General features: G+C 42.3%; 2 protein-coding genes across 6 annotated transcripts in view; both read right to left on the reverse strand.

Annotated features, from left to right (window-relative positions):
• wfdc1 (WAP four-disulfide core domain 1) overlaps window positions 1-2364 on the reverse strand; it is a 23094-nt gene extending 20730 nt beyond the window's left edge. The window contains exons 1-2 of one of the 3 annotated variants that reach the window (XM_015036054.1): window positions 2167-2364; window positions 1142-1349 (exon numbers count right to left, since the gene is read on the reverse strand). In XM_015036054.1, coding sequence (XP_014891540.1) covers window positions 1142-1231 — 90 coding nt within the window. In that variant the 5' untranslated portion in view covers window positions 1232-1349; window positions 2167-2364. Of the gene's footprint in view, window positions 1-1141; window positions 1740-2166 lie in introns of those variants that run through there. The other 2 variants (XM_015036052.1, XM_015036055.1) reach the window with 2 other exon arrangements.
• A 4767-nt stretch (window positions 2365-7131) lies between these two features.
• On the reverse strand, window positions 7132-15715 carry LOC106949654 (monocarboxylate transporter 13). Of its 3 annotated transcripts, XM_015036057.1 has the most exons (7): window positions 15324-15715; window positions 15127-15251; window positions 12292-12540; window positions 11235-11378; window positions 10460-11160; window positions 9402-9642; window positions 7132-7982 (listed from the first exon to the last, which is right to left on the reverse strand). In XM_015036057.1, coding segments are annotated over exons 2-7 (1512 nt in total). In that variant the 5' UTR covers window positions 15128-15251; window positions 15324-15715; the 3' UTR covers window positions 7132-7806. The 3 variants fall into 3 exon arrangements, with proteins under 3 accessions (XP_014891543.1, XP_014891544.1, XP_014891542.1); XM_015036058.1 differs by having other exon boundaries at window positions 15142-15715; XM_015036056.1 differs by lacking the exons at window positions 15127-15251; window positions 15324-15715 and having other exon boundaries at window positions 12292-14741.
• Window positions 15716-16270: the final 555 nt, after the last annotated feature.

Raw genomic sequence — 16270 nt, forward strand, 5'->3', positions numbered from 1 at the left:
GTGATGTGGGCAGCATCATGATGTGGGCACCATCGCCCTGTGGGCAGCATCGCGCTGCGGGCAGCATCGTGATGTGGGCAGCATCGTGATGTGGGCAGCATCGCGCTGCGGGCAGCATCGTGCTGTGGGCAGCATCGCCCTGTGGGTAGCATTGCGCTGTGGGCAGCATCGTGATGCGGGCAGCATCGTGATGCGGGCAGCATCGTGATGCGGACAGCATCGTGATGTGGGCAGCATCGTGATGTGGGCAGCATCATGATGTGGGCACCATCGCCCTGTGGGCAGCATCGCGCTGCGGGCAGCATCGTGATGTGGGCAGCATCGTGATGTGGGCACCATCGCCCTGTGGGTAGCATTGCGCTGCGGGCAGCATCGTGATGTGGGCAGCATCGTGATGCGGGCAGCATCATGATGTGGACAGCATCGTGATGTGGGCAGCATCGTGATGTGGGCAGCATCGCGCTGCGGGCAGCATCGCGCTGTGGGCTCCATCGCGCTGGGGCACCATCGCGCTGCGGGCACCATCGCGCTGGGGGCAGCATCGTGCTGTGGGCAGCATCGCGCTGCGGGCAGCATCGCGCTGCCGGCACCATCGCGCTGTGGGCAGCATCGCGTTGCGGGCAACATGGTGCTGTGGGCAGCATCATGCTGTGGGACAGGGAAGGTGGATGAAGTTTGCAGAAAACCTGCAGGAGAGCTGAAACTGGAGAGGAAGTTCAGCTTCCAGCAGGAAAATCAGCCAAAATATGGTTCTGATCAAACTCTATTATTGTGTTACAATGGCCTAGTCAAAGTCCAGACACCTGAAAATATGTGGTAAAGTAATGAACAGGTTTCTAAGGTTTGTAAGAAACAAATAGCAATATTTCTAATAAAAAAGAAATAATAAATGTAATTCTTTTATGAATTTATGAAGTAAAAGGTGAATTTTTCATCCTGATTCTGATTTCCCGTCTTCGCTCTCAACTGAACCAGATCCCTGCAACTCAAAACCCTTTCTGTTGTTTTTTTGGTCAGCCTGACCTTTCACCTTTGCAGAGAAACGGTGAAGTGAGAAGTGAACAGAGGCAGCAGTGTCTGGCAGTGCTGTGACCTTTCACCTGCTGATCATGTGACGCTCATCAAGACATTACTGTCCTACCTTCTGGGAGAGTCCTCTCTTCCTCCTGACATCACTTCCTGTGGACAGGACCAGCAGGGACAGCAGCAGCAGCTCCAATGCGCCTGGCATGCTCGCTCTTCAGACCGTCCTCCTCCTCTTCCTCTGCACGCATTTATCTCCTCTTCCTCCTTGTCCCAAACTTTCCAGCCAAAGCGGCGGATCCCGGCCTCGCTCCCTGCTGCCGGTCCTGAAGGCAGCGACGAATCACAAAGCGGGACGCGGAGACAGAGACGGGGAAAGTCCAGACAGAGAGAGGAGGAAATGAAGCAGCAGCTGTCTGCATCAGAGAGCCGCAGCACTCTGCTGGCAGGGGGGGCGACCCGGGGAGGGGCAGCGACTGCGACCCGCCCCACCGCTGCTGCTTCTGGAGACACATCATGAGTTCAGCGTGTTGGACGCCTGTCTCCAGGGAGATAAAGTCTTCATTTTAACTGTTAACCATCAAAAAGCAGCACTGACAAAAGTACAAACTACAACAAAACTACAATAAAATTACAAATTACAACGCCACATTAGAGCCAATGTAGGCAGAAAAAATGGAGGATTAAATTTTCACCAAAAAAAAAGAAGAAATATTTAAATTAATCTCAGAAATTGACTTAATAAAACTTGAAAATTTTCTTTTGGAAAATTTCTAAAGCTTAAAAATCATAAATCCAACTTTTTTCTTTCCAATTTTTTTTTCCCTGATTTTGAAATGTCTGTGATTAATCACAAGTTTTCCAGAAATGAAAGGATATTTGGACCCTTTGGTTCAAATATCTGAGACACTTAGAGAAAAAGGAACGTGTAAATCTGAGGCAAAATTTTCTGAGTTTCAAAAGTCCAAAAGTTTTGTCAAGTAAGTTTCTGAGATCTCAGAGATTTTCTAGAAAAAGAGGAATGTGTGGGAAGGAATGTGTAAATCCTCGTAGAGCCAAAGTGTTAAAGTGGAAGATCTGCTGCTGTTCTCTACAAATGAAAAGCAAAGCGAGGTTTTTAAAAAATAAAAACTTTGTCTCCACCTGTGCTGATGTACCAGATTTGTGTTATGAAATAACTCCAGCTCTTATTTAGAGGCAGTAATTTTTAGGAAAACATGCATGTTGCCGTGGTAACACATGCAGTTGTGTAACGTGTTTGGATGGGGGGTTAGTGGCAGTGACCCGAGCTAAACGGAGGCATGTGCTGCGTTTCAGAGGAAGGGGCCTCACTGGGTTTCCCTTCTCCAGTATCTCTGAAGTTGCTTTTTCTAAAAAACTAGGACAAGCCGCCCCCCACCCCAGCCCACCCTCTCTTACCCCCACAGCTCGATTTTACCCCACCGCCTCCCTCTGAAAGGAGGGAAGGAATGTAAGCCTGCACAAATCTCAGTCATTATTAGCTTTCCAGGAGCCGGGCTCCTGTTGCTGGGAGGCCCCGGCTCCACCCCCACTAACCGAGTGGAGCTGGGGGGAGGGGGCAGAAAGAGGTGGGGTGGGGTAACTGAGTTTCATGACGGTAGCAGAAAACATTGCTACTTTCCAGAGCTCTGCTATTTGTTGATTTACAACGTTAAACTGTTTTTATCATGAGAAAATTCTTCATGTCAAATAGGAAGTGAAGCTCAAAGCTAACTCTGCTAACCCATCCATCCATCCATTGGTCCATCCATCTGAACATGCTAACATGTCCAGCAGGCTACATGCTAACATCCCAGCATGCTAACATGTCCAGCAGGCTACATGCTAACATCCCAGCATGCTAACATCCCAGCATGCTACATGCTAACATCCCAGCATGCTAACATCCCAGCAGGTTACATGCTAACATCCCAGCAGGCCACATGCTAACATCCCAGCCTGCTAACATCCCAGCATGCTACATGCTAACATCACAGCAGGCTATATGCTAACATCCCAGCAGGCTACATGCTAACATCCCAGCCTGCTAACATTCCAGTAGGCTACATGCTTACATCCCAGCCTGCTAACATCCCAGCAGGCTACATGCTAACATCCCAGCCTGCTAACATCCCAGCAGGCTACATGCTAACATCCCAGCCTGCTAACATTCCAGCAGGCTACATGCTGCTGTTTTACTGTAACACAAAAGATAAAGGAACGCCTCAGAGATTAAAGCTGCAGATGGAAAATCGTTTCACAAACTGAACATGAAAGCTGAGTTGTTTTCCTCTCTGGAGACGAAGACGCATCGCAGCTTTTCCTCCAGGAACAAAACGTCTGGAGGCCTCAGCGGGTTCCAGATCACTGGATCACAGAAAACATGGCTGCCCCACTGCAAAGCAGACTGGGATTTATTTAGTGGACATAACAAAAGAGGTTTATGTGTCAAAATGTTTAGCAGCTGATGCATTGATCTGTATGAGACAGTTTGAAGTTTGAAATCATTACAGCCTCATTCAAGTTTAACAAAAATATTTGCACTACAAAACCCAAAACCAAAACTAAACTAAAAATATCTAGATTTTGTGAAGTGTGGGAATGTGAAGAACTTAATGCAAACAATTTTAAACAAAGTTTGTGGAAGTTTGTGAATTTAGCCACAGTTTAAAATGAGAACAGAGAAATTTCCTCTCCATCAGGCTCTTAAAATCCCTTTAAATCCAGCAGCTAAGTCAATGTTCAGAGTTTATAATAAAACAATAAAATATCTGCGTTTACAGTGCTATAAATTCACAGCTTTGGTTTTCATTTGCAAACTTTGAAGCTGGTTGGTGTAATAATGACTTTCCGGCAGTTTGAACTGCTGATGACATGTTTATGACTTGTTTTTGCAAAGTGGGGGAGAAAATACAAAATTAATGCAGAACAAACTAACTTTGGTGCATTTTTCATCCTAAGATCCAAACCCTGCAGCTTTTTCAGAATTAAAGTCATTTTTCAGGAAAGTGGCATGTTGACGTTGAGCTGGCAGTCTCTCACTAAACACAGGATCCACGTCTGCACATTCTTTAACCTTTCAACCATGTTTGGCTCAAGTTATTTATTCTAGCTCTGAAAAATCACCCAGAACCCCCAGAACACAAACATTTTCAGAGCGAGTCTTTTAGCGGTCGGTTGTGTTTGGAGCAGCGGGGCTCGGCTGCGGAGGCGACCCGCTCGTTTGTTCTGCCAGACACTTGTTGCAGAGTTCAGCGGTTTTCGTTCCCAGCAGGTCTTCCTTCGTAATTTGGTTTTGGTTTATCCTTAAAAGCCCACATGCTGTACCCAGCTAGCTCAGCGTTAGCTTGCTCTGCTGCCTCCTGTCTCTCTCTCTGCTACCTTTGGACTCAGGTAACCGTGACATTCCTCAGATTCACCCCTGGGGGTCAAGAGAAACGGGAAACCCTTCCAGCTCTGCCGTCATGAATGTCTCATAACATATGGTCATGACATGGTGACAGACAACTATGAAAAAACATATTTTTTCAATAAAATGTTCCATGCTCCAGCTTTAAACACTCTCCAGAACAAACCATGATCAGTGTTACAGCAATTATTAATTCATCATATTTATGTGATGCATCTTAGAGAGTCAGTTCAGTTCACCTTCAATCAGTTCTGCTCAACTAAAGTCACTCCGACACGATAAAACACACAATTTAAAAAGACAAACTGTTGTCTGTGCACACAAAGGCTTCTAATAATAAGTATTTCTCACAGAATAGCATAAATTAAACAGAATTGAAGATCGTCACAGTTTTTGTCTGTAGTAATTAGGTCAAATGCCGGCGCCATCTTGTGACGTAATCAGGAGAAAGGAGCTGGAGGAACACCTGAGGGAAGGTACAGGAAATAAACACAGAGGAAATGAAGCAGGATCCTAACCAAAGGCTAAAGATGAACACTAAAGTATGAATCTAAACCAAAACATAGAGAACCGAACACAGAAGAATCTCAACACAAAGGAACCACTACCATTAACAACCCAAAATAATCCAAAACCAATAAAGCGACTCATGGATCATTACAGAATCTGTGGAGGGATGATGGCAGAGAGGTCTTCCAACCATTGCTACCAATCAGAAATCAATTCCTTGATTCAGTTAAAACTAAGCCTCAGATTGCATCAGTCACACCAGCCCTGTTGGGTCCGCTTTAACTCAACTCCAGACCGTCTGCCTAGAAAAGTCCCGTTCGTTTGGGGAGGCGTGAATACAGAATCGAACCAAAACAGGTTTGAACGCCAAGCGGACTGGAGACCGCTCCAAAAACAGAAAGTGCACTACAGCGCAGCGCATTCTGGATAAAAACAACCAAAATAAACGTGCTAGCCTAGCGTTAGCAACAGAAATGGCTCCTGGTCTTTAGCCAAAGACTAAATAGAAATACTCTAACCGCTAAAATCTGACGCCTCCATCTTGTTTCCATCTGGTGAAGAAGGAAGTTGCTCTCAGTGTCTTCAGAGGTTTTTGTGTCATTTCCTTCAGTGGATCTTGGTGCAGCGCCCCCACAGGCCAGGAGGGGAACAGGTAGGTTTGACTCAGAGCAGAGAGAAAGAACCACAGCAGCTGGAGGTGGAGCAGATGGTGGAGTTTGATCCTAACAGAACCGAGTCTACCGGATCAGCAGAAACATCCTGAATCTCTGAGGGTTCCGAATCATTTGGGTTAAACTGCTGAGATTTAAACTCAGATTCACTGAGGTAAAAACTCTGTTCAAACAAGCAGTAACCTGGCATGCTCACTGTGTGCGTGCGTGTGGGTGTGCGTGGGTGTGTGAGTGTGGGTGTGGTTTTCCGTAGAGCCGTGATGAAACATGGATCACGTTTTTGTTCCGGTCTGATAAATCAAAGCTTTGTGGGCTTTGATGTGGTTTTCTTTTGCAGTGAGTACTTTGGCTTTATGATGGATCTCTCTCTCTCTCTATGTGTGTGTGTGTGTGTGTTTGGGGGGAGAGCTACTGTCTGTGAAGCTCCTGCCACAGTTTGTGATGGTACGTTTATGCAGAGAGATTTGTTTATTTGTATGTCTGGGTCTTCTGATTGTTCAGTGATGAAAGATGAAAGTTTGGCTGACTGTGGCAAACATTCAGCTGCAGAGGAGGAACATCTCCAAAGCTCGTAGGGTTTCAATGTGTGGTAATGCTACCGTCACCAAACATCAGCTTACTGTCTGTCTTTCCCCACATTTCATAAGTTATAACATTTTTGGAGAACTGTATTGTTTTTTAGCCAACACTAACTAACTTTCTCCTTCAGCATGGACACCACTCAAAGTTCAACATTGACCGACTCCTGTAGATTCACCGTGTTTTGGTTTAAACTTTTTACGAGCATAGAAAATAATCCTGGTTCAGTTCTTCTGTTTCTCTGCTCTGTGGTTTCAAACCTCCAGTCGGTCGTGGCAAACGGCTGCTGGTACTGATCCAGGTTCTGCTAGAGGCTTTTCACTGTTAAAAAGGAGTTTTTTCTCTCTATTGTTGCTACATGCAGGCTCAGCATGAGGCATTGGTGTAAAGTCAATGACACAATACAAGCAACTGCTGTCGCCCCCTGCTGGTCAGGAGGAGTGAACGCTGCTAGTCAACGACTCGATGCTCTGCCGAGTTTCCTTAAAAATATTTTAAACTAATTTGAATAATAAACTGAACATAATGCACTGATTGGTAACTGGTAATCTACTGGAATTACTTTTTCTGTAAAGTGACTAGAGACATTTGTTGTGATTTGGCACTATAGAAATAAACTGAATTGATTTTAAATATAAAGTATTGATCTACAGACTTGCAGATCTTTTCTAGGCATTTTTTATATTTCTTCTATGTTTCCTTACCAGGAGGAAATCATTGCCGTTTGCAGACCAGACTAAGATGAAGTTTAACTTCTTCATCTTAAACTCTTCATCAGATGAAGTTAAACTTTTCCAGATGTTGAAAACAGGACAGCAGGATCCAATTTTCCTTTAATGTCTATAAAATGTTTCATCAAGATGGGAAATCTTGATGAAAATTTGATGTGTTTTGTAGATTATTTCATCATCAGAGTCTTATTGGATTATCCCAGCTTTGTTTTTATAAATGCTGTAATGTCAGCAGACTGCCACTAGAGGGCGCCACAGACGAGCTTTAAACTTTAGTAAACCTTTACGAAGCAACAAAGGAAGAACCACGTTGAGAAACAGTTTATACTTTTAATAAAATTGACAGAAAACTTTTTTTAATGAGCATAAAAATGTTTTTTTTTCAGCTCCAGAAAAAAGTCCAAGTTCTCCTTAAACTTGAACTCACGGGGGAACTGAACTTGTTTAATAAAAACTACAAACAGATGAAAGTTGATGTTAGATCTTACATTTTAGAAACGACATTGCTTCAGTTACATAAACTCAAACCTGGTAGAATATTTTCTTGTAATGATGATTCGTTGCAATAACTGTTTATTTCTCTTTAAGTGGAGCCACGGTTGTTAGGAAACATCTGAACGTGCCGCTATGACCATGAAAACTGTCCAGTATACAATTAATTACTAAGCATTGTTGGAAAAAGCTGAGTTCATAAGAACCCCAAACATTTACCGACTCACGCAGCATTTATCTTCTGTTCCTGACCACAGAGCTGATCCTGCAGATTATGATTAGCTTGACCTAATTTACCGGCTCTGACCTCTGCTGACCGGCTGATTTTTGGATCCAGATTAGAGCCGAACATGAACCGCAGTCAGAGTTCTTCATGTCTGGTTCTTTCCCTCTAACAGAAACACTTTTTCCAGATCTTTTTCTCTGTGAGTGCAGCATCGGTGGCCGTTTTCTGACTCTGCTGGTTCATCTGGTGCAGAATGAGGAGGAACAGAGCGGACACGATGAGGGCCACTCCGGACATGAGGAAGCCCATCCCGTAGTTCTCCATCTTGTCAATGAAGAAACCTGAACGGAAAGCAGAAAAGGGCCAGAAATAAGAAGTTTATGAGAAATTATTTAATCCTGAAATGCAAATATACCTACTGCATATTATTGCTAACAAACAGGAAAAAGGACACAGATGGAAGCTGTCCTACTTAATGAGCAGGACTTTGAAGTTTGTCTTCAAAGTCAGAGAAGTAAATAGCTTCTGTCAGACAGAGTTAAAAATAGGAAGTCATTGTCTATATTTGTAGTCTTCCAGACTCAGATTAATCTGAAATCAGTTTTACCACAAAAGAGACTAAAATAAAATATCAAAGTGTGCAGCACTTCTGAAAAAATTCAAAGCCAAAAATAAAATAAGGAGAAACTGATGAGAGGCAGGAGCGTTTCTGCAGGAAGTCCAGCTGAAAGCGGCTGAGATGACGGCTGTTGTTTGATTCAGATACTTTCTGCTCCATCAGGCCGGGATGCTCCAGGCGTAGAGTGTTTGTGCAGAAGAAGTTGACCATAAGTAATTTTTTTCTTATTAATATACAGATGATCAATTTCCAGTTGCTAAGAGTTATAAAAAGTGACTTCATAAATACAAATGAGAAAGATACTAAATATCATTGAATCTGCTCTAATAGAGCAATGAGATGCTGAGATGTTCTATTTATTATTATAGGATGTAAACAATTTTAAATTATGTTTCATCAGTTTTTTCCTGCTTCATATTTTTAAAAACCCAACCAAACTTTTACTTCTAATTAAAGGAATCGATAAGGTTAGTTGGAGGGAAAATCCATTTAGCAGCATGAGCGAACATTTAGAAAGTCAACAGCCATGAAATTAACACTGCAGCTTTTGATTATTTCAAACTGCGATCCTGTGAGACGTTTGACAGAATCATGAAGTAAAAGTCTCTGTCAGAGTTTTACTGGACGATGAAGCTAAAAGCTGGACAAAGCTTTTTATTTACTCCATCAAAATGCAATGAAATACTGTAAAAGAGTGAAGGTTTGACCAAAGTACTTTAAACATTGAACTGGAGATGTAAAGGTACACAGTAAAAAAATAACAGCAGTAATTTGGGTTATTTGGCTTGTGACAGGAAAAAAGTTCCATTTTATTTTTAAAAGTTATATTTTCACCATGTTAATTCATTTATAAACGTCAGAATTAAATTAATTAACATTTAATTAATGTTAATTCATTTAATTAACAAAAATATTTAGTTTGAAGCTAAACAACCAAACCGGTGGACGACCAAAATAAAAGCTATCTCAGAACTAAATGTTTAGCTTGCTAACTAGCTTGTTGACTAGTCTTAAGTTAGTCATCAAGCTAACTTAAAATTTAGCTTGATGACTAAGTATATAGTTTGGAGCTAAATACGTAGCTTACTAACTAGGTAACAATATTTAGCTCGATATAAAAGAGACAACCATCGGGGCTTACCAGCGACGGGCGGCCCCAGCAGGCCTCCGCTGCTGCGGATCAGCATGAAGAAGCCCAGCGCGCTGCCCAGCCGCTCCACGCCCACCACCTCCGGCAGCACCGTGATGTGGACGGCCACCGTGGCGCCGTACACCAGGCCGTGGGCGGCGCTGAACGCCACCAGCTCCGGGAAGGTGGAGGCTAGCGGGCACAGCAGCAACACGGCGCCGAGCAGAACCACGGTGGCGGTGAGCTGCTGGACCTGCTCCGAGAGAAAACAGAGCCGCGTCAACTTCCTGTCATGATGCATGAATATTTGAGTCACCGGAAGTGGATTATGAAATATTTAGCTAGCACAGAGCTAGATAAGTAGCTTGCTAACTAAACATTTAGCTTACTAATTAATTATTAAATATATATAGTAAATATTAACACATACGAACATTTTAATGTGAAGGTAAAATATGCTACAGGAAGGGTCTATATCTTCACCATGTTATTCATAAATTCAGAGCTAGCAAGCTAAATATGTAGCTAGCATATTTAGCTAGAATATTTGGATAATGTGCAAATTCACTTGCCAATAACCGGAAGAATACTGCTGTAAATAAGAGCTGGATCTTCTGAGAAAGCTACATATTTAATTTATAAATTAAATATATAACTTGCAAATTAAATATTTGGCTAGCTCAGGACTAACTAAATGCTTAGTTAGCTCAGAGCTAATTATTTAGCTTGTTAACTAAATTTTTAAATTAAAATGAAATACTTGGTTTAACTTCAGACTTAATATTTAGCTTGTAAGCTAAGCTTAGAGCTATAGATTTAGTTTGAAGATAAATATTTAGTAGTTAAATATTAAATGTTTAATATGTAATATATACATACCAAAATATTTAGCTATGAGCTAAGTATTTAGCTATAAATTAAATATTTATCTTTATAACTAAGCCTTTAGTTTGGTGCTAAACATTTAGTGTAGTTTCTGTAGGTTTACAGATAAGAAGTGATTTGAAAAAGTGCCCCCCCCCCCCCCTCCCTGATCTGTTTCTGCTTGTGTCCCATGATGCTGAGCGTACCGTCTGAATCAGCCTCAGGTTCGCCACCCAGCCGAAGAAGATTCTGCCGAAGAGGTCGAGCACCGCAGAGATGGACAGCAGGGCCGCCGCCTGGTACTCATTCAGCCCCTGGCTGCGAGCGTACGGAACCAGGAAGAGCGACGGCGCGAAGAACCCGAGCGCCGCAAACACCCCGAACATGGAGTAGACCATGAAGCGGCCATTAGTGATGAGCGTGTAATCGACATAGTGCTGGACTCTAGTCCTCAGTTGGGTCCTCTTTGGACCGGTTGAAGAGTTCCCGGTCACACTGGACGTCTCATCAGGAACTTCAACACAATCTTTCACAGTCTCCTGATCGTTCATTTCTAGGACGTTCAGCTCACTTTCCAATCGAAAGCCCCGCTTGGTTTCCTCCAGGTCTCCTTTCTGGAGGCTCTCCTCTTCTTCTTTGACCTTCCTGATAACGTTAGCATCTCTTGGGGCCCTCAGGGGCCGGAGCAGCATGCCACACACACACAAGTTGAGCTGCAGCCCCCCCAGGATGAGCAGCGCGCCCCTCCAGGAGAAGCTGTCGATCAGCAGCTGGAACAGCGGCGTGAGGCTGAACGTCAGGATGCATTCTCCAGCGCTAGCCAAGGCGTTAGCGACCGGGCGCCTCCTGTCGAAGTACAGGCCCAGCATGGTGACGGTGGGGGTCCAGGTCAGCGCATAGCCGAAACCTGCAGCAACCAAACGGATCAGGAGCCAAACCCACCAGAGCACCTCCTCATCTTTCTGTGTTTGCTTCACTCACCGTTTAGGAAACCCACAGTTATGTAGAGTTCAGTCAGACTGCGGGCCAAAGCGCCGAACACGACGGCGGCGCTGCAGATGAGGCCGCCCGAGATTACCACAGCGCGATGGCTGAAGCGCGCACTCAGAGCGGAGGAGACCGGGGCTGAAACACAGAAACGCTAACATTTAGCTTACACTTCAACAGTAGGAAGAATGCAGTGAGACTTTCTGCTCAAAGAAAATTTATTGGATTTTTCTTTTTAAAAAACAAGAAGAGAAAACTTTCAAGAGACCGAAATTAGACTTTGACAGACTCTATTTAACTCTGGGTTCAGAGACTCCTACAGAAGTCATTCACTCACAAACTTTTCACGTAGTTTGTCATCATAAACCACCACAACATGTAGTGGTGGGCAAATTTTAACTTATCTGCTAACATGCTAATCACGGAGCTAATTTTCCGAGTTAACAAGTTAGGACTTGCTAACTCGCTAAACGTTACTTTATTTCTTTTAGCAAAAAGTAGTTTGTTGAAGTGTAGTAAAATAATACTTTTAGTGTACTAAAAGTCAAATATTTTGACTGTTTTTTGCTAGAAAATTTCTGCAACTAATCTAAGATTCCTGAGATTTTTCCATCAATTCCTTTTAACTTTTCATACTTAGAAATTTTTTTAGGAAATTTCTAAGACAAATCTAAAAAAAATTGAGTTTTTGGCATACATTTACTCTTCCTTTTCTATTGACAATGGAATAAAACGTCGTCATACTTTTCTCTATTTGCAGACCTTATTGATGAAAACCTCAGTGCTCTCCTGTGTGAGGAAAGCACTGAGGACAGGAAAACGAAGGAGTAAATTCTCACCAAGAAAATTAAAAAAAGAAGAATTTTCTGAGTTTGAAAAGACAAAAAAAAAATTAGATTAATTAAACATTTCTGAGTTTTTTGGCAGAAATGTCCTTTTGCTCTTATTTTTCTGTCTTGGCCCTAATACTCCGCCGTTCTGTCCTCTATTTTCAGATGATGAAAACGTCAGAGGTTCACTGGAGGAAAGCGAGGAGCTGGCGGAGAGTTACCTGCTATGTGAATGGTCGCCACGGCGATGGAGGTGATCCATGACGTTCCTGCTGCTGTGGTTTCAAAGTACTGTTGGATCTCAACAAAAAATATACCAAAGGACTTGATCACACCGAAGGTCAGGCCGAAGACGAAGAAGCAGGAGAGCAGGATGAGCCAGGCGTAGCCGCCGTCGGGCGCTGCGGCGCCTCGCCTCTTCCCTGCCTTCTCTGGAGGATCCATGCTGACCAGCTGGGGTTTCTGCAACACTTTAACACATAAACACATTTCTTCATCTCTCGGGCAGCAGACTCATATTTTAATACATCGAGTGGAAAGTGTCCCCTTCGCACCCCTCGGCCCTTTCTGTTCCCTCTGGATGTCGCCATATGGTCAGAAGAAACTTTGAATGAAGGCCGTTAGGGACATCTGACCGCCCCACTGAGGGGGCAGAAGAAAGCGGACACCTTCTCCAACAAGCCAGGCTGCCAGCGGGCCGAGGGGCGGGACTGGACCGCCTCCAGGCTGGTATTTATAAAAGCAGCATGACCTGCGAGGACTTTCAAACTTCATTCACCTCCCGTCTGGATCTCTGAACTCACCGCAGGGTTATTACGCAATCAGATTAAATGTGAATCAGTTCACTGAGTTCTGCACAGAATCAGATCAGAAAGAATAGATTTTGAATAAAAATGAGCCCTAAGCCTCCACAGAGCTGCGATCCGAGTGTTTTCTGTCTGTTTGGAAACAAACCTGAACCCTGCAGGCTATCTCCAAAAGCTGGACGGGTTTCCCAAGCAACGGTAAGCAGAATAACAGTGTTGTTGCAGGAGTGTTTACAGAGCAGCAAGGAGCTGATTATGGGATGTTCGCTTCAAAAATATTTACATGTTTAATGTAATAACAGACTCTGAAAACAAAGTTCTGCCACAAACCATCATCATCATCACGTTCCATCCAAGAACCTCAGAAAGGAAAACGATAACAATGCCAGGGAGACAGAAGAATGGGCCTAGTCAAAGTACAGACCTAAATCTGACGGAGAGTTTGAGCCAAGACTTGAATATTTCTGTCCATACAGATTCTGCATGGAAGAATCCATAAAAAAGTTGATTTCTAGACATGCAGCACTGGTGGAAAAGACCCCAGAAGTAACGGGAGCAAAAGGCAGTTCTATACAAAGGTACACCGCACTTTTCAGATTTTTATTTATTAAAATAATAAAATGTGGATCACTTACTTCCATTTCACAAATATGAGCAGCCTTCTATTGGTTTGTCACATAAAATCTCAATAAAGCTTGAATATGGTAAAATTCAGCAGGTTTGAGTCATTTTTACTCTGAGTTTCATGTAAACCTGCTGCTGTTGTAATTACCGTCCTGCACAGTAGAGATTCAATCTGTCATTATTTAAATGTTTTTTCTTCCTTTCCTGGGTGTTTCTCTTTTGAAGCAGATCTAAATTTTCCAGCAGGAACAATCTGAACTCTTCCATTGCCAGTTAATTTTCAGACAAGCTAAAAACGCGGCGGTGTAAACAGGAAGTGGATTCTGCTGAAGCAGCGAAACGTAGCGAGAGGAAACAATCTTTTCAAACTAAAACGTCTTTATTTATGCCAGGTGAATCATTAACCGCTGCTAAGGCTCTTAGACGCTTTAAATAGACAATTAAGCTAAATAGATACCACGACGAGAATTATTGACCAAATTAAAGGATAAAATCGGAGGATCTGATTGGTCCAGGTGTTCCTTCCAGAACCTGCCGGTACCAGACGGGTTACTGCTGGTTCTGGAGGTTCTACAAACAGATACTTTGAATACTTTCTAGACTAGGATTAAAGGCTCAGGTTATCCTGTCATCAAGTTGCTGGAGGACAAACGTTCTTCTCTCCACTTTGCATCTTTTGTTATTTAAACTTGATGTTTTCTGTTGTTTCTCTGAAGCTCCACCTGCTCTGACTTCTGTTTGCTGCTTCAGCTCATCGTTCTTCCTGTTAACATTTTACTTCTCTAACATAGAAAGTTCTCCTGGTTCAGTTCTTCTGTTCCTGTCTGCTCTGACTTCTCTGACCTCCAGTCGGTCGAGGCGGACGGCCACTGGTACTGACCTGTGTTCTGGTTCTGCTGGAGGTTTCTTCCCGCTAAAGGGGAGTTTTTCCTCTCCACTGTCGCCCTGTGCATGCTGGCTATGAGGAATTGCTGTAAAGTTTTACATAATTGCCCAATTTGACATTTCAAAAATAGATTTTCTTAATGGAAATGCAGCAATTAAAGAAAACTAATTTTTTGAAGAAGGTTTTGGCACTAGAGCAGATTTATTTCACAAAACTGCAGTGGGAGCCCTCATGATCAACGACCGGATGTTTCCACTGGCAAAACCATGAAGAAGAAGAAGACAGGAAGCAGTTAAAGGATGACGGCGCCGCATGTTTTCTAATGACTTCTCACATGAACAGTCTTATTTGCAGCTGATTTTAATTTAGTTTCGTATTTAATGGAAATGCTGTAATTACACAATCGTTTTATTTTATTTTTTTTATTTTTTTTTACATCATCACAATATAAACAAAATTTAGACTCGATGCTCTGCTGGGTTTCTTTAGATAGAAACTTTTTAAACTAATTTAAATAATGAACTAAACCTAATGCACTGACTGGAATGACTTTTTATTTCGCGAAGTGCCTCAAGACGTTTGTTGTGAATTTGCTCTATAGAAATAAACTGAACTGAAAATGCTGAGGTGCACAATCAGATTTATATAGAGAAATAAAAGAGATGAAAGAGAACAACTAAGGTTAAACTTTGAATGCACAGAATTTAAACTGATTGGAGAGATTTATACTGTATACTAACTGGTTTTGTCGTTACCTGCGGCGATGGGTCACTTGGCGGCCATTTTGCTCCTGCAGCAGTCAGCTCTCCAGGTTCGGTGTTGGTCCGTCCGGCTCCGCTAACAGAGACGTCTCTCACCCAGGAAGCTGCAACATGTCAGCCGACAGCAACAACTCGGTTAAATAAAATGCTGATGTAACATGTGAGCCAAGTCTGACCTTTGAACCCCATTTTTCCCAGGATTCCCGGGTCTGTCGACATGCAGGCGAAGGTCAAAGTCCCACCAGATGCTGGGTAAACTTGGGTGACTCCGGCAGTGTGTGATTCACGATCTACATCAAGAGAAAGAGGTTTTATCATCTGTGACAGCTCCAAATTAAAAGTTTAACCTCATCATTAAGGTCAACCTTTACACTGCAAAACACTAAATCTAACCAAGTATGTTTGGTCTAGTTTATGGTGCAACTATTTGAGTATACTTCAAATAAGATAAATTTAACTTAAAAGTATATTTTCAGCTAGATGTAGGAGATTGAGGTCTGTAATTGATGAGGTACTAAAATGGAAACTATCTTATTGTAAGTGAAAAAAATCTGCCAATGAAACCAATAATTATCAATATTAAGGAATTATTGACCTAATTTGAAAAGTTATTTGAAAGCTGATTTTGTCTTTTTTCAAGTACATTGAGATATAAAACCAACAAAAACACTTTTGTGTTTTTACAGTGTAAAGAGCCATTTTTCCCCAGTTCAGGTAAATAAAACAGATTTAGTCAGTTTAGATTTCCTTTTTGCTTCTCCTTTCAAAAGAAGATCAGTTTCACATCAGTTCAAAATGCTAAAAAATAGATTAATAAACACGAAAACAAAGATTAAAGCTTCAGAATGTTTTAGTTAGGTTTCTGAAACACACAATATAGTTACAGTTAGTTATAGTTTTTCACCATTAATTACCGGTTTTATTTATTTCAGATAACTAAAATGTTTTCAGTTTTGGTTATTTTTATTAGTTATTAGTTTTAGTTCATAACCTTGGTCAGGATTTTTCCTGTTTTCTTTCAGAGCCTGAAAATCATGAACATGTTTTGTGATCTGAACTATTAATCCAGATTTTCATGGAAACTGAAGGTTCATGGCCTTCCTCTCATGTTTACGTTCATTTG

The sequence above is a fragment of the Poecilia latipinna genome, unplaced genomic scaffold (genome assembly GCF_001443285.1).
Source record: "Poecilia latipinna isolate Pla-1442-1.1 unplaced genomic scaffold, P_latipinna-1.0 Scaffold356, whole genome shotgun sequence".
NCBI lineage: Eukaryota > Metazoa > Chordata > Actinopteri > Cyprinodontiformes > Poeciliidae > Poecilia > Poecilia latipinna.

Bases quoted from the DNA above. Each gene is read 5' to 3' on its own strand.
- LOC106949654 (XM_015036056.1), bottom strand. From the start codon at position 12,559: ATGTGTTTATGTGTTAAAGTGTTGCAGAAACCCCAGCTGGTCAGCATG. The intron at 11,379-12,291 runs GTAACTCTCCGC...TCTGTGTTTCAG, and splicing joins GGCGACCATTCACATAGCAG to CCCCGGTCTCCTCCGCTCTG. The intron at 11,161-11,234 runs GTGAGTGAAGCA...TGGTTGCTGCAG, and splicing joins AACTGTGGGTTTCCTAAACG to GTTTCGGCTATGCGCTGACC.